Source organism: Anas platyrhynchos, chromosome 2 (genome assembly GCF_047663525.1).
Source record: "Anas platyrhynchos isolate ZD024472 breed Pekin duck chromosome 2, IASCAAS_PekinDuck_T2T, whole genome shotgun sequence".
NCBI lineage: Eukaryota > Metazoa > Chordata > Aves > Anseriformes > Anatidae > Anas > Anas platyrhynchos.
In genome coordinates this window covers 63,590,748-63,615,730 of record NC_092588.1, presented here as the reverse complement: position 1 = coordinate 63,615,730, position 24,983 = coordinate 63,590,748, and the positions used below count along the sequence as shown (strand labels likewise).

The window sequence follows — 24,983 nt, the reverse complement described above, 5'->3', positions numbered from 1 at the left end:
ATGAAAGTAAAGGACACGCAGGCCTCAGAAGAAAGCCTTTTTATAGCAGCAGACAGGGAGATCTGTTGTCCTGGGAAGCTACACGAAAAGAAGCATTATTTGCTAAAGCTCTCTTAACATTTAGATTGGGGGCCGTATGAAGAGGTGGCAATCAAACACCTGTCTGGTTGTGCCTCTTAATTAAAGCAGTTATTTCAAGCAGTGGAAGAAAAAAAAGCCTCGGTCTCATAGTGAGGCAGAGATGACAAACTGAGGGCTAGGTCTGCTGGTGGAGTGCCTTTTGACTTCAGTGTTTGGGGAAAATGGATTTCACTTTCCTGTTAAAGTATGTGAACTGCTGTCTCCCTTCAGCCATTTGCTTTTCCTACCGGTCTGCAGCCTGGCTCTGAACTACAGGAGATGCAAAGTTCTCAAAACAGGCGTCTAACCAAAGGAATATTCCTCAGAGAGGCAACCGTGACTTCATTTTTAACTTATCTGTCAAACCACTGCACTGTGCATAAAGCTTCCAGCCTCTACTGACCTCAATGCTATTTCTACGGGTTGTGCCCTTGGGTGCTATTCTATATGACGCGTTGTAGCCCCATCTCTGCTGGCATTGTCTTGACAGTCACCATCATGCCAACCCGCAAGTACTTGTTTAGAGCCCCTACTGCCCCGCTGCCCGTTCCACAGAGAAAATTCCAGTCACAAATACCACGGAGGCTCTCCCAAGGAAGACCTAGTAATGACTTCTTATGTGGTTCCTGTGCTAAGCAGCAGATACACGTGCTTTCTTTAATGCCTTAAAACTCTCTGCATATTAACAAATCTATGAAATAACTGAGGCCCTGTGCACAGGACAGGAACTCCACTGAGCCATTTCAGTAGCAAGGTTAGAGATTAGATGACTAACTTCAGATCTTCAAATTTTATCCATCAACTAAAGCATATATGTCTAAGAAACAGGTACGTAAATTCTTAGTCCATGCAGTTACCCACTACCTTTACTTCCATAGGGCTAGGAAATATTTGTGCTGATGAACCACCGTTAGAGGCATCTGTAAGTGATTTTAACCTCAGCTGAGTGGCTTATTACTGTACAAATCCATGATATTAAGCTCTGCCGTAGCCCAATCAAAACAGGCTTTCATATAAATGATTCAATACAAGGATAAAAGCACAGTGCTCAGCTAAGTCCAAAAGCAGTGACAGAACATACAATCACACCAGGTCGGTAGCAGCTACGTGTCTTGATGTGAGATACCAGCTCTTGAACAGATTTTTTTTCTTTTCTAAGATGATCCCAGTGACATATATATAAGTAAACAAACATTAAAGTCATTTGTTATGTTCCTGGTACTGTTAAAGTGTATACATCTTACCTGAGACCAGCGGCACATCGGAAAGTTTCAGCTTAGAGGAAGGTCTTGCTGGCTGACATCCTTTGCCTTCCTGAGAACGTCCTGTAGTAAACAACAAGAACAGCTCTATGCTTATCCCTATAAAGACGTGGTTATGAATAGCTATAAATTACATTATTTTCTCCTAACAAATACTCTCACTGATGACGAGGATGATCATGAGACATTTTGTATGACAGCAAATTGTTACAACTTCAACAAAGCTTTAAGCAAACTTTGAAAACGTCTTAAAGCATACATATATATACACACTACATATAGTATAGCATATAGCAGAAGGAACATTAAGTGATACCGTTATTTATTTTATTTTTTTGACCCTTTTTGGCTGTTTGAACTACAGAGCCATAACAGAAGTGACTTAGCACCTGTTATACAGCTAGCATGGCTCTTAGAGGAAACCATGTTAAATCACTGAGGTGGTTCTTAAAACCAGGAAGTTACAGAACTACCCACAGCACCTGAGACTCAAACTCATTGTTATAAATAAATCGTTTAAATCCCTAACAATTAGGTAAGAAGTGTATGAAAGAATTCAAAACGCAGGGAACACTTTGTTATAAGACAAAATTACCGTATATCTGCTTGAGGATGGACTGCTTGCTGGTTTTTATGGCTGAGCTGGTTTTGCTCACGGGTTTCAGAGTTTTACACGAAGGAGCTGACTTCAGAGGGCTGTGGTTCAGCTGTTTCTTCCAGGCAACCTGAAGGAGGAAGGCAGCTGCCTCTTGGCTCCATTTGTCTTCATCTTTGCACTGCCGCTTCGCGCCAAGAAGCCGGAACAACTCCTGTCGCAGGTGGTAACTAGAGGGCAGAAAAGAGAAGAGCGCTTGTTTGAGGTGACCTGCTTTAACTTCGGTGCTTTCCATGCATCAGCTCACGCGGGGGATTACACGAGGAACTGGGGAAGCTGCACTCCCACGGATGTGCCAAGTCGCTCGGATGAGAAATGTTTGCTCAGAGGAAAAAGTAGGAACTGGGTTCGGTTCTGGAGGCATCCCTTGCCTCACACAGCTAATAGGGACCTGGTGTTACGGGTATCAGAAAATCAGGAGGAGAGAAAACCTATAAATATTTATGATGTAGCACTATAATCAATACTATTTTCTCATTTTCTCCGTATTCACAAAATAACATCACATTTTCGACTCCACTTGACCACATTGTTATTTTGGGTAAATCAATGCAAGGGAAGCCAAATCTACCTGCACATCTCTACAGAAATCTGTGCTGGTTTCAACGTTGTCTCCAAAGGTGCTCCCCCCTACCCTGTTGGCAGGGATCTTCTGGCTTTCCTCCCCTTCCCTTCAGCACCTCCCCAGCCCCTAAAACTCCTGCGTGTGATCACAGCCCCGTGCCAAGAGGTGACCGCAGATTATCCGTCCCTTCCCCTGGAGTGCCTGGTGGCCCCAGCAAACGAGGAGGGCCCTTCTTGTATTTCTTTTTTAGTCTTGAATCAGGTAGAAGCCTTCAATCGGATATTGGCGTTTCACACTCACAAGTCAATTAACTGGCCTGGCAATTAACTCTGAATCTTCCCAGCACAAAGCTGCCACAAACGAGCATTGAGCAACACTTGTAAAATATTAATTGTAAGTGTTTGGTACGCGGCCAGAACGCATTGATCGGCTTCCCCGCCGGCATCCAAAGCACTGCCTGAGCTCAGGACAGGAGCGTTAATGGGGGACAGAGGAAGAAACGCTTTTCTAGGGAGAAAAAGCAGAATGGGACCAAGTTTGGTGCACCGTGGGTCTGATCTGAGGTGCCTTAGCAAAACACCCAGTACTTAGTCAGCACAGGTAAGGCACAGAAAAGAAAGGTAAGGTGTGCGTGGAGCAGTAACAGGCTGAAACCCCTCGACTCCAGCAGCAGCCCAGCTGTACCAGCAACCAAATCGCTCCCAGCTGCTGTCAGCTCCCTGCGGGCCGCAGGGAAGGGGACAGGCCCCAGTGCTCCTGAGGAGACAGCGAGGCAGACACGGGCTCCGCAAGCCTCAGCGAGCAGGAAGAGCACTTAACCTTTGGCAAGCCGCACACCTTGACGTGGGCTCTGTGGGACTGCATTTACGAGGCCTGCCGAGGCTGGGAATTGAGACATTTGAAACTTGAGCACATTTTTCTACGGTTCTGTCTGTCTCCAAGTGCAGGCTGTTCACCCGCACAAGCCTGGACTCGAAGCCGAACAGGTGAGACCCTCTGACTTGGGAGCCAGAGGAGGAGGAGCAAACGCAGCCTCCCTTGCAATCCTGCAGGATTTACGATACTCATTAATGTTCTGTACAATGTCTGAGTTTTGTAGGTGCTACAAATATATTTACTTGTCCTCATTGATTCTTTAAGTGGCAGATTATTAAACAAGCCTAAATCCCCACGTTTTCCAGTCTTTTAAGTAAGTGAGCAAGCACCTGCTGCCAAGAGACCAGTCTGTGCATGAACCTTCACACGCTTCCAGTTTAGGTAACACATCGCCATGGTTTTACAGGGGGGTATTTTGGAAAGATCTATCCAAAATCCTCAGATAGCCAAAAATTTAAATGGAATGGAGAGATTTCTGCAGAAGTAAGCTAGCTGGACACATGGCTTCAGATCCCAAGTCTTGTGAGGCAATTTGCACAAGCACTCAGTGTGTATCTTCACACTGACTGGAAGCTGTATCAGGCACCTGCTGCTTTGTAAGGATTTTAATCTTCTGTTGACTGAAAACAGCATAACCTTCAGAAGAAATGGTACCACGCAGGGATGTGCTCCCCTAATCTAATCCTGACTTCCTTTGCTTTTTGGTATCCAAAAGGATCTGAAAGCAAAACAAGAATTCAGGTTCAGAAATAGAAGAGAAGTTAAAGGACAATTTAGAACATTTGGGAAAATTTGGGAAGGTAAAAAAAGTGAGAGCTTTGATTTGCAGACCTTTGTGCAGACCTATGTGCAGATGTCATAAAGAGCAAGCAGACACCAAAGATGAGAGAAGTACAGAAATACTGTGTACAGTGACACTGTATTAAAAAGTCAGAATTTTCACCCCTCAAAAAGGCTCAAAATGGATTAAAAATAACATGATCCCAAATGCTAACGTTCCCCTGGAATAGGGGTGTACTTCCAAAAGCCAATGTCACTTTTGGATGCCAACACCAGTGAAGAGATAAACCGGAATATTACAGGGCTGTAAACCCAACCTCGTGCTGGGAAATACTTCAGCTAATCAATAAAAGAGCTGGAGCAAACAGAAGCATTTGCTGAGCCAACGTGAATGTTCAAACGGCCACATTTCAGCTTAGGAACAAACGAAGCACCAGCTTGGACCACGGGGCACCTGTGCTGGTACCCATCTCACCTCCAGCAGTGGCCAGCATCAGCTGCCTCTGTGCAGGACGAAACCTCTCTGCACTTCCTAAGTTAACTGTAGAAAGTGATGGGTTCCCAAAACTCTGCAAGCAACAAGCTGGTGATGCTTGTTTCTTGGCTGCCTGGTGCCTTGTGCCATGGGGAACACGGGTGGCACTCCCCTTGCAAAATCAGGACCATAGGATTTTTTAAGCCTGGGAACAGCGCTGAATGCAGGCAGCACAACCTCGTGGTTACCACCTCGCAGAGCTACGAGGTATTACACCACCAGATCTCTGCTTTCCAGCATAGCAGGCTCACACAGCAGCAATTCAGAGCTGGTCTTTCAATTTTTGGTCACGGCCTTGCCATGAGACACGAGCAAGGCTGCCTGCATGAGCAAGGCTGCTAACGAACGTGAGAGCAGTGAGCGTGGGGCTGAGGCAGATCCCGATCGATGCTCTACTGAGAAATATCAACGCGTGAAATAGAAGTGTAATAACTCCTCCAATTATTAAAAGTCATCACTTACCTTGCACTTTTTATGAACTTGCTAATGCAATTCTAGGCATCTGGCACACGCTTCCACTGGTTTGGTGAAAGATTATTAAATTCCTGATTTATCACTGGTTATGTTCCAAGCAAAAGGCCCAAATAAAACACATTGCTGACGCCTAATGTGATTTACATCTAATTGTGCCTCATCTCCAGCTACTGAAACAGCAGCCTTACCTTCTCCACGTCCTCTGTATAACCGTGGCAGCGTAGTTCTTCTTCCGAAACAGCTCTTTCCTTGTTCTTTCTTTCTCTATTATCTGCATTCGAATCTCCAAAGGGATTAGTTCAATATTTGTACTTTGCCATGCGACAGAACATAATTGATCATCTGCATTCCTGGATCCAATTATGCCTGTTTTTTCCAAGTTCAAACTGTCATCAGAGGCAGAACACGCTGCTGGATTTCTTGGCACGGTTCTGGTAGATTCTGTGTCAGCAGACAATAAAGGGGAGGGCTTTTTCGCTAATTCATTATTTCCCACATTGTTAGTTTGTTCTACGGCATGCATGCTGGCAGTTCTGCTGTTTACAAATACCGTTTTGGCACTCCCTGGTCTGCTAGAACCAGCTGGTGAGCATCTCTCATCGTTTACCTCTTTACTTCTGGATTTTTGCTGATGCCTTTTGCCCTTTGGAACAGCTTCACACTGCTTGGAACTTCTCGCAACTCCCCCAGCACAACTGATGCTGCACACGAGCACAGAATTTCCTTCACCGTGGTCCCTGTTACCAGACGAAGACTGACTTTGATCCCGTAATCTCTCCCCAGCACTAGCAGTCCTACAAGCAGAAGCGTGCCTTCTGTTACCACGAGCAGAAGTACCATTTGCCTTGGTGGTGTGCTCTCTGTGCTTTTCTCCATCCACTTCCGTAGCAGCTGCAACCTGATGCTTGGCTTCAACTTTTGTCACCTCTTCTGCTTTGCCACAATGGAAATGGACACAACTTGACTTGCTTCTGATGTGTTTTCTTGATAATTCTTTAAAACAGAGAAATGGAAACAAACGTTCAGCATTCAGTCTCTGATCCAGAGTTTATTACTATATTTTTTTCTCAATTACTTAAATGGAAAAAAAAAAAGTATAAGCAGGAAGAATCAGAAGAGGTAATGATTGCTTGGAATAGCACAGTCCCAGACTTCGTCATTGCTTACCATTCTCCAAGTATCTCTCTTTCGCTCACTAAATCTGAACTAGATGCCTAAAAAAGTTCACAGAGAAAAACTGTTTCTTCACCTACCTGAATACGGTGTCTTTTCCATAGAGATCAGCTCACCACATGGCAGAAGAATGCAGCCTTGTGAACACACCTGCTGGTTGCAGCGAGGACACCCTAACAGACTGTCCTTGTTTCCAGCTTCTTTGCCAAATTTCTGCTCTATCCACCCTGCTCTACCCTGGCACACAATGTCAATGTAAGCTACTGATCCAGGAAACCCAAAGCAATGGTTCTGTCAATACCTTCCTTGATACCCTAAATAAAACTTCAAAGTTCTTCCCATTTTTCCCTTGTTGCAAGGTTTCTTTACAGAGCAGACAAAATGTGAGAGAGAAGCGGTTAAAGGATATGTAAAAGTGGAAAAAGCAAAGAAAGAAAGCTTTGATCAAAGAAAATCACTCAAGTTATCCAAATCCTGGTAAAACCATCCTGTATTTGACCTCACCGTAATACTTTTGTGATACTCTCTGGTTAGCAGAATATGGCAGATTAGCAGTCTATACAGAAGAAACTCAGGATTATCATCAATGATTTCTCTGACAGAGAAGATTTATCATGGTGACAAGTCAATATGGGCTGAGAGGCTACTCTAACTTGCACAGGATTGTCATATGGGTAAATAGTCCTGTCTGTTATAGGACAGGAAGAAAAAAAATCTATAATACAATCTATTTTAATCGAGTATTACTTTAATTAATTATTTTTCAAATCTATGATACTCTTTTTTCTCATCTTCCAGAATGCAGAAGGAAATTCCCTCTCTTTTATTACAACAGGGAATCTACAAATTTAGAAGTGTGCTACTACAATTTTAGAAAAATATGCCTTTTGATGCCAAGATTTCTGGGGCATAATTCCACTCCCAGTGAAGCCAAGTACAAAATTACCAGTGCCATCAATAAAAACAGCAAAGAGCTGATGTTCAGTTCACATGTATGAAATTTCTAGCACTGTCACAACAGCATTTTGATCTCTGAAAGTTACTTTTTATAGAGTCTTTGAAAAAAGGGGCCTTGTCATTCTTAACTCACCAGGAGCTACTACCTGGTTTGTAAATATGGCGTGTAGAATGCTTTTTTATTTCAACCATAAAACATTTAACTTATTAGAGCAGCATGTGCAGAACAGTCTGAACAACTGGGGAAGAGACAGAAGAACATCACTGAAGTATTCTAGATCACCTTTTCACGTTGAAATAAACTCCCTTAGATAGCTGCAAAGAAGCAGCATCAAGAACAGTACTCAAAAAATAACTTACCTGCTACTAGAATTACTGCAACTCAACAGCTGCAATAACATACGTAGGAGATAATGTATATAGAAGATAATGAATATTGCATTTCGATATAGAAGAAGCAGATATGTTATTGTGCACATCAGTATTTCTGACTACCTAAGTTGACAGAGTACACGCAAACAGGAATCTGTATCCAACTCTGTCCCATATAAATTGCTTAAAAAATGAAAGAACAAGAAATGACAGAGTAAAACAGGTCCTACATATGAATTTCTCCAGACGTGGACAAAAAGGATAATCAAATAAAAATTATTACAAACCTTGCCTGATTTTATGACCATCGCTCTGAGGCTCTGAAGACGGGCACGTCTCCTTTGGTGTCCCTTTGTTGTGACAAGCTTTAGGCGAACCTCTACTGGTTCTTCCTGGTTGAATTTGGGAAGCGCTGAGAGAAAGAGGTCTCTTACTCTGTATATCAGTTTGTTTGTTAGGCAGCTGCAGGATGCTGGTAGTTTTCTCTCGATTCGCTGGATTCTGTTGTACTCGAAACTTGCTTTGTTCCACGCTCTGCGTTCCTTTCTGCAGCTTGGCTTCTTTTCTCTTACTTTCTTCTTCACGTTTCCTGTAATTACAGTAAATGCCATGAGAATTCCAAAGCCAAAATTTTGGGAGCATGTCTCTAACTTGAACACATTCGTCTCTAGAAACCTGACACTGACAAAACAAAATCTCGAATATGACATCTTTTCTGTGAGAAAGGGCGACCTATTACACTGAAGTGTCTTAGCTTGATCCAAAATAACAACTAACTTGCAGCTACAGCTTAATGAAGGTTAAGTCCTTAGAAGTCAGCTTCCCATTCACTTTGCAGCAGTTAAAACTGATTTTAAAACACTCCCTAATTTAAAACTATGTAACTTAGGCTTCTTTTTAATGCAGATACAAAACTGAAAAGCATAGTTTTTCTTTTCACTAGTTTTATTTTTAAATCTAAGGAAAAAAAACAGTACCCGTGGAAGGATTTGAAAAAAGGTGTCAGAAAACAAGAAACATGATACTAATAAGAACGCTTTGAATTAGTAATGAACCATGCTTTAATATAAACAGTAATGCAATGCACTCTATTTATTTGAAAATCAGAAAACTTCATAAAAGACACGTCATCTGCTTGAAAATTATTCTTCTTATTTACCTATGTAACACCTATTACAGACAATTACCAACCAACTTCAAATTAGCTATAGGACTAACCTGCTGGTATATACTTAGCATCGGTAGATAATTACGGAATTTATTTTTAAATAAACCTGATCTAGTGGGTGGCATCCCTGCCTTTGGTAGGGGTGTTGGAATTAGATGTTCTTTAAGGTCCCTTCCAACCCAAACCATTCTGTGATTCCATGATTTTACATAAATGGATTACACATTATACAAATGATAAATACTGAAAATATGAGATGGGAATTAAAAACTTGTGTCATGTATCTCTTAAAGAGCGTAGATATAAAAGAAATCTGGACAAGGTTACGAAAGGCGCATCTGCTCAATAAAATTTTGCAGCCTATTTTGAAATACAAAGAAACATGGTTGCACTTTCAAATTGTTTTCCTACAAAGCAGAACGACCCAACAGCAAGTAGCAAACGCTCCCTATCTACCTACCATCGAATTTGTTTTTATAAATTACGCGCGGGTTAGGAGACGAAGTGACACTTTTCCTGTTGGAATGGACAGCTGGTAAATGTCGTATCATGTAGCTGCCTGGTATTTTAACTCGCTTGCAATGCTCCAACATAGTTTGCAGCCTGTTGACACATGAGCTCACAGCACAGCATATGACAGGTTAGTTATGCAGCATGCCATCCTCGCTTCCTGGGAGTCGCATCAATGCCAGGACGTGTCATTTCGGTGTGATGTGCCAGGGAGAAGCCTTAACTTTATCTGTCAGGACTATCTCATGAAGTGCGCGCCGCAGAAGAAGCTGATTGAACTTTGTACCTGAAAAGCTGTTAATTGATCTAAAAAATACACTCCTGGCAGCCCGAGGCTCAGCATTCCCCGTGGCAAGGGAAAAGGGGCTAGCTTCAAATAATATCGGCATTCCACAAGCAGACTGCGTGGGGATGTCTGTCTTGTGTGCAGCATGGATCTCACTGCCACTGCTCTGCCGTTTGATCTGAGAAATCAGATCTTACCATTCATACAACACTCATTTTCACCAGTACCTTCCCCTCAGTGTTAGGAAAGAAAGCGTGAGCCAGGTTGTGTGACACACGAAAGACAGAGTGGCCTGCACGCTTTGGACCAGCAGATTAGCTCAAAACGTTAACACCAGCGACATGCCAATTGTAAAGTTACTGAAATGACACAGGACTGAAGTTGAGAAGAAGTAAAAGGGGATTTCTTGTGCTAATTTTGCAGATGAAACTGATGAAGTAATAAAAGGACTGGATTTCAAAGCTCCCTATTCATAGGCCATCATCCTAATTATCAGAGTAGAGCTTAGCTAATTATGTTTCCTGAATACTTACAAACCTCCCCTTGGGGTTTGCTTTATTTAGTCACAAACACCATTTGTTTTACAGTGAAAGATATTTTCAAAATAAAAAAAAACTCAATTTTTACTCTTGTCTCAATTAAGAGAGCAGGTTTCATGAACACATAAAGGAAGCAGACAAGTTTCTAACTTAAGGGCTCTCGGTCACCCTCAGGAGGTTCCAGCAACTCTACAGGATCCAAACTAGGACTCTAACATTGGACACCTTAAGAGTCTTCTATTTATACTTCATTACAAAAGCGATGCAGTGGAATCAGGTTTTGGCATCCAAAAAGAACAGTTTCAGCCTTAACCATTTGTGAAGACATAGAGACGCTCTGATTTTCTGATCCTGCTAAAATGAAGTCAACCTCTTCTGTTCTGTTAAAAACATGTAAGTGTTTTTTTTTTTTTTCTTTTTTCTTTTTTTTTCTCCTCTATCAGCTCTGTGGAGATCATTTTAAGTTTAGAACATAGCCATGTGCCTGGAGAGTATTTACAGTTATCCTTGCAGAAGAAGTTACTTTAAAAATCATACCTGAAAACAGATCTCCAGCTGTGCTCCTACTACTGCTGAGGCTTTATCTGGACCAAGAGGAGTTATATTTCACGTTGTGTAAGTAGCTATCTCCTGCTAATACAATCCTGCATGGCTGCTTTTAAAACCATGGCACTGGTGATTCATGACATGTTCGGCTTCTGATCGACTATGACCTTTTAACAGATAGTCCTTAACCTTAACAAAAATGTTAAAAAACCAGTTAATTACTGCCAAGCATTCCTGGGTTGATTGGCCATACAAGATGTGGAGAGGTGCGCATTTGTGTACACCTGACCTCCTATTTTTAATTCAGTCATTTCTCAGACGTATTAACACCATTCTGATTTCTAAATTGGACTTCTGCATGCTTACAGTCTTCTCCATGTTGCTACCATTTGCAAATTCAGCACTTTAATTTTTACGTGGACACACTACTGTGTGAGATCCAGGGTGGATTTCTGCTCATTTCACAAATACTGTAGTCCCACCAGGCCTCCTTAAGTCTTTAAAGGTAACCCTTTTACGATTTTATCAGCTAGTTTTCTGTATATACCAGGATGAATTTCATCAAGCTAAGCTGATCTGAAAGCATCTTCCTCATCCAATTAGTCTCTAAATTCTTCTTTCAGTATTTTATCCTGCATTCCTACCCTTTGTTGCTAGTGTGAATTCCATTTGCTATTGAACATCATTGGACGTTTAATAAAGAATGCAACAAAAAGAGCAAACAAACAAACAAAAAGAACATTTCAGTCTTCTTACCATCACTTATGGACCAACTCTTTTCCTTTTAAAATGTATGTGTTTACAATAATTCTTGTGATATCTCACATCCCCTGCTAGTTGTTCTTATTTTGTACCTCAGCTTTTCTAATTTTATCAATGTTTATTATTTCTGTCCTCATTTTTTAGCAATGGCACAAACTTTCCACTGTGTGCTTTCCCTTTTCAGGTTGCTGAAAAGCTCATTATTTTCTCTCTTGCTATACTCCCTCTCTTCACTCAGCATGCAGGCCTTACTACCAGTTTTTTGGAGGATCTCATAATCTACTTGCACTCTCTTGCCCCGAGGAACAGTCTTCTAAATGTATTGAAGGCTATTTCATTGAACTGTTTTATTTTCTTGCTGTTCTTCTCTTCCTAAATATCATGACTTATTTACCCTTACCCACTTTCATCCACATTCCCTTTCATATTCACATTCTCAGGCAGTTTCCCTCAACTGGTCAGAATCAAATTCAGAAGACTTGGTAAAAACAGAGAAGCATGGTTTCAGGAACTTACTCTGAGAAACTCAAAAGGAAGGTGAAAGAGTGATGAATGAGTTCTGAAGCCCTTTCAAATCCCAGTATGCTGGTTATTGCTCTTCTCTGGACATGTTTTAAACACTTTACATGATCTCTCTAAAGATCAGGTTTTCTAAAAGAAAAGCTTCTTTCTGGAAAAAATTTAGAAGTCCAACATTTCACCTCTATGTAGAGCTACAGACTATTTTTTAAATGTGTCCTTCCTTTTCTGAGTTACTGTCCTAATGCAGTGCTTCTTTCCTGAGAGGTTGACCACACAATATGGACTACATGCTGGAAGGGATCTCCAGAAGACATCAAGGCCAACGTTCTCCTCAAAGAAGGGTCATCTATGAGGTCAGATGAGGTTATTCAGGGATTTATACTGCAAGGTCTTGAAAATCTTTAAGGATGGAGATCTCTTTGGGCAACCTGGTCCAGTGCTTGACTGTCCTCATGGTGAAAAGATTTCTCCTTAATTCAAATTTCAGCTTACGTCTATTATGAGTTTCCCAGGGGCTGAAGTGAGGCCAACCAGTCTGTAGATCTCCAGATTGTTCTTCTGGCCCTTTTTGAAGCTGGGTGCAACATTTGCTTTCTTCCAAACAGTGGGAACCTTTCCAGATCTCTGTGACCCTTCTGAGTACCTCCAACTCACCTGTGTCTGCTCTCATTAAATCACCCACACCGTTCACACCAGGCCCACATTTTCCTTGCTCAGCCTCTTATTATCAGTGTAGAGGCAGAAGCTCAGCTCACTGGCTGGGATATCCCTTCCCAATCTCAACTCCATTTGAATTTTGCCTTTCCTGACACCGTCCCTACATGCCCAGGTAATGTTTTTAGGCTTCTCCATATAGTCTGTCACTGCTTCCACCTCTTATCTCTGTCATAGCTCCTCTGCTTAATGAACAGGCTAATTAATAACATGCAGATTTAAGGCTGATTTATGTAAGTGTGACTCACTAAAACAACATATCACAAAACAAGTTTTAAATTCATGCACTGAAGTAGGCTTTTTTTGTTGTTTTTAGTTTTGTTTCTTTTCCAATCTAGTTCACACTTATTCTGGATTTGCACATGTCTACTCTTATCTGGAGAGCAGATTTTTAAACATCAGTAGGGATATTAGTTGTTTGTATGTAGCAACACCCTGGCCAAGTTGAACTGTGCAATGCACAGATGGACATTCAGTATGATGACAACATAATGTCCCCTCCAGTTTATTACAGATCATAAAATTGCAATTAAATTAAATTTGTTATGTGTCAACTTGATTTGCTTGTATACTCCAATTATATTTTAATTCTGTTTTTATGGTATTTGGTACACAGACTTTGTTTCTATTGTTTTCAAACAAATCAACAACAACTTAGTAAGTTTCAGAAAGTACTTTAGAAACTCACAAAGGAAAACAATGAGAAAAACACACCCAAATTTCCATGAAGCAATCCCTTTTTGTTAAATCTTCCGGATGGGGTAACACAGATTCTTCTAAAAATGACTGTCATCACAAAGAATATAAATACCTCAACTTGGTAGTCACTTGTGATCACACAGCAAGAAGCGAGTTCTCCAAATTAAAAAGAAATGTATAAGATACTCAGAATATTTTCAAAGGCAGCTTCTCCGTGTATGAGTCTGACTTACACCAACTTCAGAAAACGCAGTAGTAGGAGAGCTGCAAGTTACAACTTTAGGATCCAAAGATGTGAGAAAGAGATTAGTTACCTGGTGTTTCTAGCTTTGATTCTTAATGGCCATTAACAAGTATTAACCAGTATGGTAGCAGCGTTCAAACCCAGTGAAGGTCAGGCTGGCCAGTTACGCAGAGCAAACTAATTAATTGGAAATACAGCAGACTGCAGCTCATTTGTCTATGATATATAGATGCAAGAAAAAACTCTCCGTGTTCAATGATTATGTTGTCTCTTCATTCCCATTTTTCTTTACAGAAAAAAAATGAAAAACCATATAAAAATATTTTCAGACTGTTACGTTTTCATTCCAGCATCAGATCTCGAAGAGAATCCAAGTGCTAATTTGTTCTTATTCATGTTGTGGACCTTAAGGGTACAGATCAACCAACTAAAGCATTCTGATGATCATTTTTGTAATTTTGTATTTTAGAATTTCATCACTTTGCTACCATTGTTTCAATTGAAAAGAGCAGAAACTCATTCAGAATCTACACATCCTACAAATAACTATTCAAACTGCATATTTTAATTATCTATAATCTAATCTAATGTTTTTATGGTAACTGTCAAGTGCAGAAAATCTAACTGCAGTGCATGATACTGCCAAGACAAAAGTTAGAACTAAAGTCCGGAAAGAGTTTAGTTTGCTAGAAAAGCACAGCCTCCCCTATGAAACAGTTAGCCTTATTTAATTGTTTTTTTTCCAAGTACATCTCATTCATTTTCATCTACTTATGAATTGCTTTTCAAAACAGGTATCAAAGATTTGTTAGGTCAATAATTATTTTCACTACTTTAGAGTGATAAATGTTTTCCAAAACTTTTTTATCATCCCACAGAATATTAGCTAAATATAATGATTCTAATATGCTTGTTTCCTGGCATTTGGTATTTTGCCTTGTTCATGAACATTATATACAGATTCTTATTTAATTTGGGATTGCCTGAAAAACAGTTTTCATCATAGTATTATGGAAAAAATTCCATTACGTGCTTGCAAGTTTCATGAATTTTTAGTAAGAGGAACAGTAAGTGATAATGAGTAATGGATAAAATCATACACTAATATACATAAACTTACAGTAAATGCCTATTTGCTAGAGGATATTTCAAGTCTCAGACTTACTTGGCAGCAGCATCTTTTCTCAGCTGTTCGTGTTTCATTAGGAGATTCTTCCTCTCTTGAAAAGCCTTTCTAACTTTATATCCTTTATAGACAGCCTGAATTTTGAAAGCCGCAATGTCCTGTATAGCAGCTATAGACAGAGCTCCGTGTTCCAACATGAACTGAATCACTTCATGGTGTTCCCCAAGCAAGGCATAATCAAGTGGAGTGTACCTGAAAAAAAGAATGCAGCAATCATCACTGAACTAGATTCCTAATGTAATGTGCATTCATGTTACGAGATTCATCCTGAATAAGGCAACTTCTAGTATGAAGACTGATTAAGCAGTGTTCTCAGTAGGCCATTGTTCTTATTTTAAATATTATTTTCCTGTCTTGCTCATTGTGCATACCTTGATTATGTTTAAGGCTTATTTTAGTTTCCTAACTTGGCAGGAGGTAGACATTATTAGGTGCCAGACTCAAATCCTCCAAAGTCCTAGCCACAGGAGTAACTGCTTTAAGAAAACAATCTCAAAAGAAGTTATTAAGGTTCACATATGGAAAGATCGTCTAAGTAAAAAGTTAAATCATATTTTGTGTTATTTACACATGCATTTAAGTTCTGAAGATGTACTGTTGAATCTGACTTTGCTCCTGTAACAATGACTGAGGACAGCAGAGCTGGCCAGCAAGAGCATTAAACCTGCATTAACGAGTAAAATTTTTTTAAAGAAGCGCTAGAAAGTCTTAAGTCTGCTTTCAAATTGATGCAGGTGATAAAAGTATTAAATCTCTTTGCTTTTTAATAGCGTCAAAGTTGCCTCAGCACTTTTGAAAAAAAAATTCCTCCGATTTCTACTGTCGATAGGGAAGCAAAAATAATCAGTCACAAACCATAACCAAGGCCATATAAACCAAGATCTTCAAGCAGTAAGTGTCAATGCATATAATTGTGAAAATTAGGGCTCTTCTTGATGGTAACTTGCTAGGACACAATACTGGTAAGCCAAGAAAAACAGACAGAGAGAGCACAATTAGACTTGCCACCCAGCAATGATTTGATGGAAGGATTAACAGTATCTGAACTGAAGTGTCTGCAGGAATAAAGACAATGACATAACATGAAAATCTGTATGTCAAGGTGTGTTGATAGCATTTAAAGAAAGACAGATTTTTTGATAACCCAGGAAGGGGTACTTCAGAAAGGGCTTCATTTCAGAAAAACACATTTTTAAAGCATAGCTAGTTTTGAATATTTTACTTTACAGGTACAAAAGATATTGAAGTAAGCTTTATGCTGCTAACATGTATGTACCAAGGCAGTATTATGGATCCCATTCATGCAGACCCATATTCCTACACACAGATTCTCTGACTCCATTAGAACTACCTTAGAAAGTAAAAAGCACTCAATCAAATCTGAAGAGGGGGTTGTATAACTGGACACTACCCATTCAAGGCTGCTCATGGACGCTCCTCACAACCACCCGTTAATGAGTTGTGTCAGTCCTTCAGACTAGCACTTGATCACACACATACAAGCAAGTGGCCAACTTAAAACCTTCGATGAAATCTCAGCTCCATCTTTTCACAAGCTGATTTAGTTTTAACTGCTAGGTTTGAATCTTGAACTAGCGTCTCATACTGAACTGTAAGAACATCCAGAGAGGCTTCCTTCTGTAGGTGTATTGGAAAAAAATTACTATTTTCTTAAACTGTTACTCAATGAAAAGGCAATTTCATCCAATTAGATGAATCATATTTTACTCATCATTTTTACTCTCTCTTACAACACTTGACTTTCTTTTCCACTATCCAAATTTCTGCTGGTTTACAACTTGTTTAATAAAACAAGGTTTTGTAGATGTCTACTAAGAGGCAATTGTGCAATTTCTATATATAAAATACATGTTTTGGAAAATTAAAAACTGATTCATCTTGAAATATTGGGGATATGCTTTGTTTGGCACATGGACTAGTGCTTAAGAGCTGCCATCTGGAATGCTGCTAGTTATATTTTGAGTAATCTAGGTTTATACATAAGAACATATACGAATCCCAGAAGAGAAACAAAACTAGATACTAACTGAATGACTATGGAAACACCACAGCTAAGGTCTTTTTCTGATAGTTGAGTATCATTAATACATTCCACCAATGTAAGGAAAAGAACAGGCTCCTTTCTAGCAAAATATTGGCTTTTAATCGTACTTATTAAGAGTAATTTAACTACAGCTGTTTATTTAATTTTCCATCAAAAATTACTAGAGAGAGTATTGGCACTACTTCATTAGGAACTACTTAATGCTTTCATTTGTGTTCCTCACTAAAAAATGAGAATACATAGAATAGGAAAAGAGATCTGAGTGGTTAGAGTAGAGAACAAAGGAAAAATGATGGGGGAAAGAAAGCAATGAAAAACTGGGGTAAGCAAGGAAGTTTCAAGCCTAGCACTAAAATACGGGGCTTAAAAGTATTTAAATTATTTAATATGTTGAAATATTCAAATGTATATGACATGCTGATCGTAATTTTATTTATGATTATGATGAGGTCATCTCCTCTAAAAAAGCATTATACATTTCTGTTAACACTAATTATCTTCATGGTCAGGTGACTAATTTGAACTCCACAACCCAAATCACTTTAAAAAAAACTATTATTTACGTGTCAATGAAAGACAAAGAAAAGAGGTGCAAATGTACTGTCTCTTTATGAATATAGGAAGATTTTTTTTAAAAGCAGGCCTTTAGAATACAGTCAATCACCAAGTAATTGGTAATCACCATTTTAAAATGTAACATTACATTTCTCCCATTTTCTTTCTTCATTGTGTATTCCTATCAAATAGAAAAGAAAAATTCCAGTCTATGCCAACAGCAGCAGAAATGCCTTTTCATCCTTTCAGATCTGTTGTCAACTTCATATAAATGAAAAACATGCTTAATATTTGGAATGAGACTAGAATGAAGAAATCCATGAGCTCAAGGTTCAAAAGTATAAACAGTTGAAGTTTATACTTGCAATGTCTTACTTAAAGAAGAGATTTTTCACATTTGAAATTGAAGCTTAAAATTATGGCACTCCTTTACATGCAAGGAAAATCATGATTCTGTGAAAATATCTGAACATTAAACATTTAAATCAATAAGTAGCATTTATGCTAAATTAGAAAATATCACATTCAGACAAGTAATACCTTTCCTCGCTGTTCTCCATGTGATTAGGGAAAGCATCAAAACCAAGCAGTAACTTTATAGCATCAAGGTAGCCATTATTACAGAGCCAGTGTAAAGCAGTTCTTCCCTATAGACAACAGAACAGGAAAAAAAAAATTATTCCCAAACTCTATCACACCACAATAGAAATTACAAATCGTACTGTAATTCAATCCTTTTCTGGACAAGCAATTCTTCTAAATAAACTCACTTGTTAAAATAAGAGTACATCATTTAAAAATGAAATCACCTATTTTTTTCTTTTTAAACCAGATTGCTAAACTAGTGCTTTTTTTTTTTTTTACATAAAGTAGCTGAAAATTAGCAGTAGGAGACTATCCCTGCAGGTGATTTCTTTGCAGCTATGCTGCCCTGGTCTAAAGCAGCTCTTAGCGACCTTTGTAACTCAGACTGTTTTCTAGGCTGATCCAAAATACTCTGACAAGACTGAGAGAATTATTACAAAAAATCAAATCTGATGAAGTTCAGGGCAAGCTTATCAGCTTGGGCAAACACAGAAAGAAAGACTCCAGTTGTGACTTCTCTCACATGAAGCAGAAGTCCAACTCACAATACACTCACTGTACAGTATGCCGGCTGCACTCTGTACAACCACCATCACCATTATATGACCACTCTTGGAACTGGGATTAGAGATTCACAGTATGAATCTCAGACCTCACAGTTTGAGGTCTGTTAATATCTACATAACATAGGTATTCCACTTCACTTCTAGGGCACGCCTCCTGTCTGCATTTTGCTTTTCTGAACTCCAAATTTAGGAATTAGCTAGAAGACTGGGTATCATGGAAAAACATAAAAAACGTTGAGAACAGTGCTAACAAGCTGCTCCCTAAGCCCCAAGTGCTGTATAGTATCCTGTAGTGTCTCTGTGAAAAAGTGGCCAGGAGCTGATGTGGGCACCTGCATTTGAGCTGATGCCATATGAACTGGTAGCAGGTTTGGAAAATGTTCCCAGAATACTCTGGAAAAGTCATAATAAAAAAAACAATTTTCCATTACCTGGAATTGTCCATGCCCTATAATGAATAGCTAGAGAAAAGTTTAATAAATTGGGTGAAATTCTTTTGACTGATGAAATTCTACTGACTTCAGAGAAATAATGTCAACAAAGAAATCTGTTATATGTTGCACAATTATTCTGGCTCCTAATTCCACTTACTGCTTGAACAATGGCACAAGAACATATAAACAAACCACTGATTCCCTTATTTATTTATTTATTATTCTCACCTGGAAGAGGTACACACATAAATAATTGAAGAAGATCTATAATCTCACTTGCAATATCTTACTTGCTCTGCCTCACTAATACATGCTGAAGAAACATACTACAAACTATAAAATCACATTCTTATATCACCTGTCAATAAGGAACATGAAAAGTGAAGAAATAAGATGCTTAAAAAGACTTGTCATAAAGATCACATTTTGATGAGGAAAAGCATGTCTTCAATTCATGCCGCATATTGAACTATTATATTTCATTCAAGACTTTAGAAGTGAAGCTATGGGAAAATTATGTCAGGATGCATTTTATTTCATGATAAACAGCAGCAAACATGCTTCTACATTCCAGAGAAGAGAATGACCTTTAGATTTATTGTTATTCTTAAGTTAATGAAATAAACCAGTGAACGGCAACATACCTCTTTATCCTGAATATTTGGATCTGCGTTATTCTCCAGTAACACTACCATGCAGTTAATGTAACCTCCATACGCAGCACACTGCAGAGGTGTTCTACCTGCATAATCCTGCACATTAGGGTTGATTTTATTTTCTATCAAGATTTGGCACACATCAGCATTTCCTCCCAGGGCTGCCCAGTGAAGGGGTGAATGGCCGTCTTGGTCAACCAAATCTACTCTTGCTCCTCCTGTAACAACAAATCAATTTTTGAACATAACAAGAAAATAATTTTGAATGAAGAGAAAACAAAGATTAAGTTTATGTTCAACACCAACTTTCTGGTACACTGGCAATTCAAGGAAATAATTCTGAACCAACAGAATCAACATTATTATCTAAATCTCAAAACCTAAACCAAAATGAATTGGCAATGAAATAATTTCAGTGAGGGACAGGCATCTAACCTTTGTTGTAAGGTTTTGAGATCCTCTCAGATGCTTTAGAAACTTTAGGTTTGTCAAATGGCCTTGAAAAATCTAGCTGCTTTTTGTTCCAGGCCTATTAATTGCAGTAAAACTTAGTTTTCTTGGTGACAAAATCACTTCTGATAACTAAACATCAGATATAACCTCTTTTTAAATCTCTCAAGCATACAGTATAGAATAAAAAGATAAAATATTCACAGTGTAAGAATGACTTTTGAAAAAAGTTTTGTGGTTTGTTTTTTTTAATTGAAGTATGGTAAGGATCGTTTATGCAGATTTTTCTGTGTTCTTGTAAGATGCAAAAAGTCATTACAAAAATAAAACTCCACAATTACATAAACTCAAACCAACCATCAACAATTACTGTCTATATCTTAAAATATTTAATTAATCATGACTTGGATTCTGAAAACCAAGCTTCTTGCATCAGAAGTTATATGCCATACGGAGTTGAAGGAAGAGCTTAACAGGAAATTAAAATAAGTGCAGCAGTTAACAAAGGAAACCAAACTTTTCAGTAAGAAAGGTTGTTTGACAGAAAACCTGTAATTTGTCAGTCTGCATACTTCACCTGACAATAAACAGGATACTATCTCCAGTAGGAGGGAGACTGCTCCCAGCCTACATCGAACTTTTCTGTGAGGTTAAAATGAAAGAATTTTGCATCTAAGACACCACTGTTCATTCAACATATTTTGTACAGTTCAGCAGAGCTTTTTCAATTATCTAAAACTGTGTGCACTGTTAAGTCTCATTTCTGTTTATAATTAAATTACTGTTTCTAAAATCCAATTATGGGAAAATATTAATGATTTAGGATTTTTGATAACTACTTTAATTAAAAATAAGCATTCATTTAAACAGTCAAAAAGTTTCCAAAGACAACTAAAAGTGATGTCTGGCATGGAGAAAGCTTTATGGGGTCTTATTTATTGAAAGAAAAAAGAAAAAGAAAAAAACACCAAAACAATGACTTGTCAGGGGAAGACGTGGTTGAGAGACTAGAATGTACTTGGAACAGGCTTAAATAAAAAAAAAAAATGTCCAAGTTTTTAAAGTTTAGATTTAACTCATAAGGAAACAGATTAGATTAGATTTAGATTAGATTAACTCATAAACAAACATCAAAATTCTGAACAGGTTTGTAAATTTTTTAACAACTGACCTTTAATGAGTGTTTGTATCACCTCTTTGTGTCCCATCTCACAGGCTCGGAAAAGTGGAGTGTGTTTCATGACATCCAAAGCATCCACCTGTGCGTTATGTTCCAACAGCAACTTCACTGTGCTGACATGGCCAGAAAGTGCAGCAGCGTGTAATGCTGAAAGAACAAAGCAGTAAGAAAAAGAAATCACCATACCATGAGTTTTGGAGGTTCACAATTAGAATGGTCAAATTAAACAAATAACTTTGATCATTTTGGTGGAAAAAAAATGCTTTTCAGCTGTCAGAAACTGAAGAATCATAATAAGTGGCAGGCAATCACAATCCATGTTTCTTCTTCATACAAGCAATAGAGCACAATAAGCAGAAAACCTGTTAGCTCTTAAACATGTTTTTAATGTGCACAAATCAGAACTTTAACCTTAACAGCAGCAAAACTGGGTTATACTCATGATTTGTGGAAGTTTACCAGCTTTTGCTTAAAAAATTAAGAGCTTATACGATATAGTTTTGCCTCTGTTTCAAGGCATTTATTGTGTTACCCCAACAGACATAAAACTGTCCATTTCAAAAGAAATAAAGCTTTCATTATTTCTTCAACGTTTTCTTGAAAGTGCCATTTTTTCTTTCAAAAAAGCAAAGCAGTCTCAATTAAAATTAACTCCAGATAACAACCTAGCTATTCAACCCCCTGCTTTTTTTCTTTTTTTTTTTTTAGAATTACTTGGAGAAAATTTTACACAAAATTATGTAGAAAGCCATCACATCTCACAGAGTATCTTCAATTCTTTGCTTCCTTTGGGAAGAAGAAAAAGATATTGGACAAACCAGATACCGTATTTCCTCTCACCCTTACAGTTTAGGAAGTTCAGTTGTATAAAAACTATTCTAATTAATTTTGCAGACTCCTACTCTGCCGTATTTTTGTCTTCTCATCTTTGAATCTATGCAGACTTCACTGAATCCAAACCAACAAATAACACAGAGCTACTTTAGCAGAGTTAAGACCGCAGAGGTAAAGACATGGTGTCTTAGCAGCATCCTGCTGGCACTGTCACCTGCAGCTGAGGAAAATGCTGAAATGCCAGTACAACCAGTTCAGGGTTCCTTCTGAAAGAAAGGCAAACTACAGATAGCAATGAGATTGCAAGCAAATGGAGGCCATATATTGGTGATTTCACTTACTCATTGATTTCAAAATGCTTTGGATTATTTCCTACAGTTAGCAATTGAATAAAATAATCTACATTTTCAGAGGTACACTGCCTTACATCCGAATTATTTCGTAGATGACAAAACACAAGTAGTATAGAATGAAAATAAAGATGCGCAATGCACAAATTGCACATCATTTTGTGCTGTGCATTCTTATTTCCCCATGAAATTTCACAAATACTCGAAGTTGGTGAGAATTCAATCTGCTCAAACGAGCATGATGCGGGGCCGCAAACAGCGCCTACATGTTTCTACTTGTTTAATGTTAAAACAGGCAGGGTCAGGATCCAGCAGAGGCATTACAGAAAGGCACAGCACAAAGGCCAGCGTCAGAAGGAATTGCTTCTTGAACCTCAGCCAGACTATCGAACTGCCAGGCTTTTTGTACTTGCCTGCCACTGTTTGCCACTGCTGCTGCTGCACACAGCTTATGAAACAGTAGCCTGGCATAACCTGTTACACAGGTGCTAAAACATGCAGCTTGTTCATAATGACAGTGAAACAAACCTAGCAGGATTGCACTGCCTTAAAACACGGATTCTCAGAATCTGTGATAGGAACTGGAGTTGTGGTACAGACAAATGAGGCACTTCCTACAAGAAATGGGGTCATGGCCTGCGACAATGTGAGTTGTGCTGCCTACATAATGGAAATCCTGCCATTAGGATGTTAATAATGTCCAAAAAAAAGGACATGGGGGCATTCATCACACTCCTGAAAAAATCTGTAAGCAGCAAGGTCTTCACTAGCTAGGCGAGTGGGTGGCTATAAGCAGAAATTTGACAGGAACGAGATCCCCGCTGCTTCGTACAACTTGGATGGGCCCGGTTTTCATGCCCTGACCTCACCGTAAACTTTAGGTTCTGGTTTTTGTACTGCACTTCTTATGAAACCAACAGGCAGTAAAGCACTCAATCAGATGACACATGGGGTGTGTATAACAATACCATAGAAAAAGAGCTGCTGTGTCAGCTTGGCCGGTGCTTCCCCTCGATCACTCATTCTGACGCAGGCATCTCGTTTCGCACTTTGTGCTCAATATTTTCTGGTAGGCCAAATTTTCTGTGATGGAGTCACGGTGACTGAAGAGATTCCTGGGCCAGCTGCTCACAATAGGACCTTTGTTGAGCCGACAGACAGGGCTCTCAGCATTGTAGGCAGTGACGGCAGAGCCATAAAGCTGCCCCTGTAATGCTCCTGCAGCGCTGCTCTCCGAGAACAGCGAAATTCCTTTCCCTTGGTGTCATTCTCCTACACAATGAGGAGAGCCTTGCTGCTCCCTCCAAGCTCTGAGCTGAATGGGGGGCTTGCTCTTTTGAAGCAAATGCAGACAGCTACGTTAAGGCAGCAATATAACTGGGCTGAACCGGGTCCCCACACAAAAGCCAGCAAAACACAAACTTGAACTCTCCTCAGCAACTGTATCCCAGGCACAGGGGCATGCACATTATTTTCTGTTACTACATGGTTTCCTGTTAGGATACGATGCTGCTTTGCCCTCGCCAAAACTTGGGGAGGATTAGGAATCTTCAGAAAATATCAGGTCTGCATGCAGAAGGTGATTTAGCCCTGGGCTTCCTTGTAGGTTTACAGCTCGCTACAACAAAGTTCACATTTGCACAATGGTGAGATTCAGATGGCTCGATAGCAAGCAAAGAATGGCACAGCTCTGAACTTTAAGGCTATTAGCGGGCTCTGCACAACGGCAGTTTTGAGTAAATGGAAAATCCATTAATTTCCTTGGATTAAAAGCCCGACAACAAAAATCAAGATTAGAAAGTGATTACACATCACTGCTACAAAAGGTGTAAGACTCGAGGATAATACAACCAACCACCTGAGTTATTCAAGCATGAAATCCACAACTGAGTCATTTCAGCAGCACGGCCTCTGAGTAGCGTCTGCAAAGAGCAAGCCCCTTTATAAGGAGGTTTTGCACAGCAACTACAACATTACTGCTCTTTAAGGTCCGAAATACTGGGAGGCATTTAAAAGAGACCCATCACAGAAGAACAGAACCAGGCAGGACTAATAAAAGATGAAACAAAAATAAAATGGTCGAGTATGTAGCTTGTCAAGTCATCAGACACAAAGATTGAGATTTTAGAGATGTTGTCACCATTTTTAAGTCAAAAACTACAACCCATCAAAACTTGAAAAGACTGATCTTTGGTGTGCTAGTTTGTAAGGAAAGCAAGGATTCAGATTTTTAAATAGAACTTTGTAACAACTGTATTTCACAGAGTAAAGATCACCCTAAAGGCAAAGGAAGTAAACATTTCAAATTTAAAGTAATGTTTTTACTTGCGGTTTTTCAAATCTGAACCATGCAACTCTGACAT

At 39.1% G+C, this 24,983-nt stretch overlaps 1 protein-coding gene across 8 annotated transcripts in view; it reads right to left on the bottom strand.

Moving 5' to 3' along the window:
* Window positions 1–24,983, bottom strand: part of INVS (inversin) — an 88,809-nt gene that overhangs the window by 4,411 nt on the left and 59,415 nt on the right. For all 8 annotated transcript variants that reach the window (XM_027451847.3, XM_013107045.5, XM_013107048.5 and 5 more), the window contains 8 exons: window positions 21,428–21,583; window positions 19,795–20,024; window positions 18,106–18,212; window positions 14,925–15,137; window positions 8,057–8,358; window positions 5,456–6,260; window positions 1,978–2,207; window positions 1,365–1,445 (listed from right to left, as the gene is read on the bottom strand). In XM_027451847.3, the coding sequence (XP_027307648.2) occupies window positions 1,365–1,445; window positions 1,978–2,207; window positions 5,456–6,260; window positions 8,057–8,358; window positions 14,925–15,137; window positions 18,106–18,212; window positions 19,795–20,024; window positions 21,428–21,583 (2,124 nt within the window). The remainder of the gene's footprint in view (window positions 1–1,364; window positions 1,446–1,977; window positions 2,208–5,455; window positions 6,261–8,056; window positions 8,359–14,924; window positions 15,138–18,105; window positions 18,213–19,794; window positions 20,025–21,427; window positions 21,584–24,983) is intronic.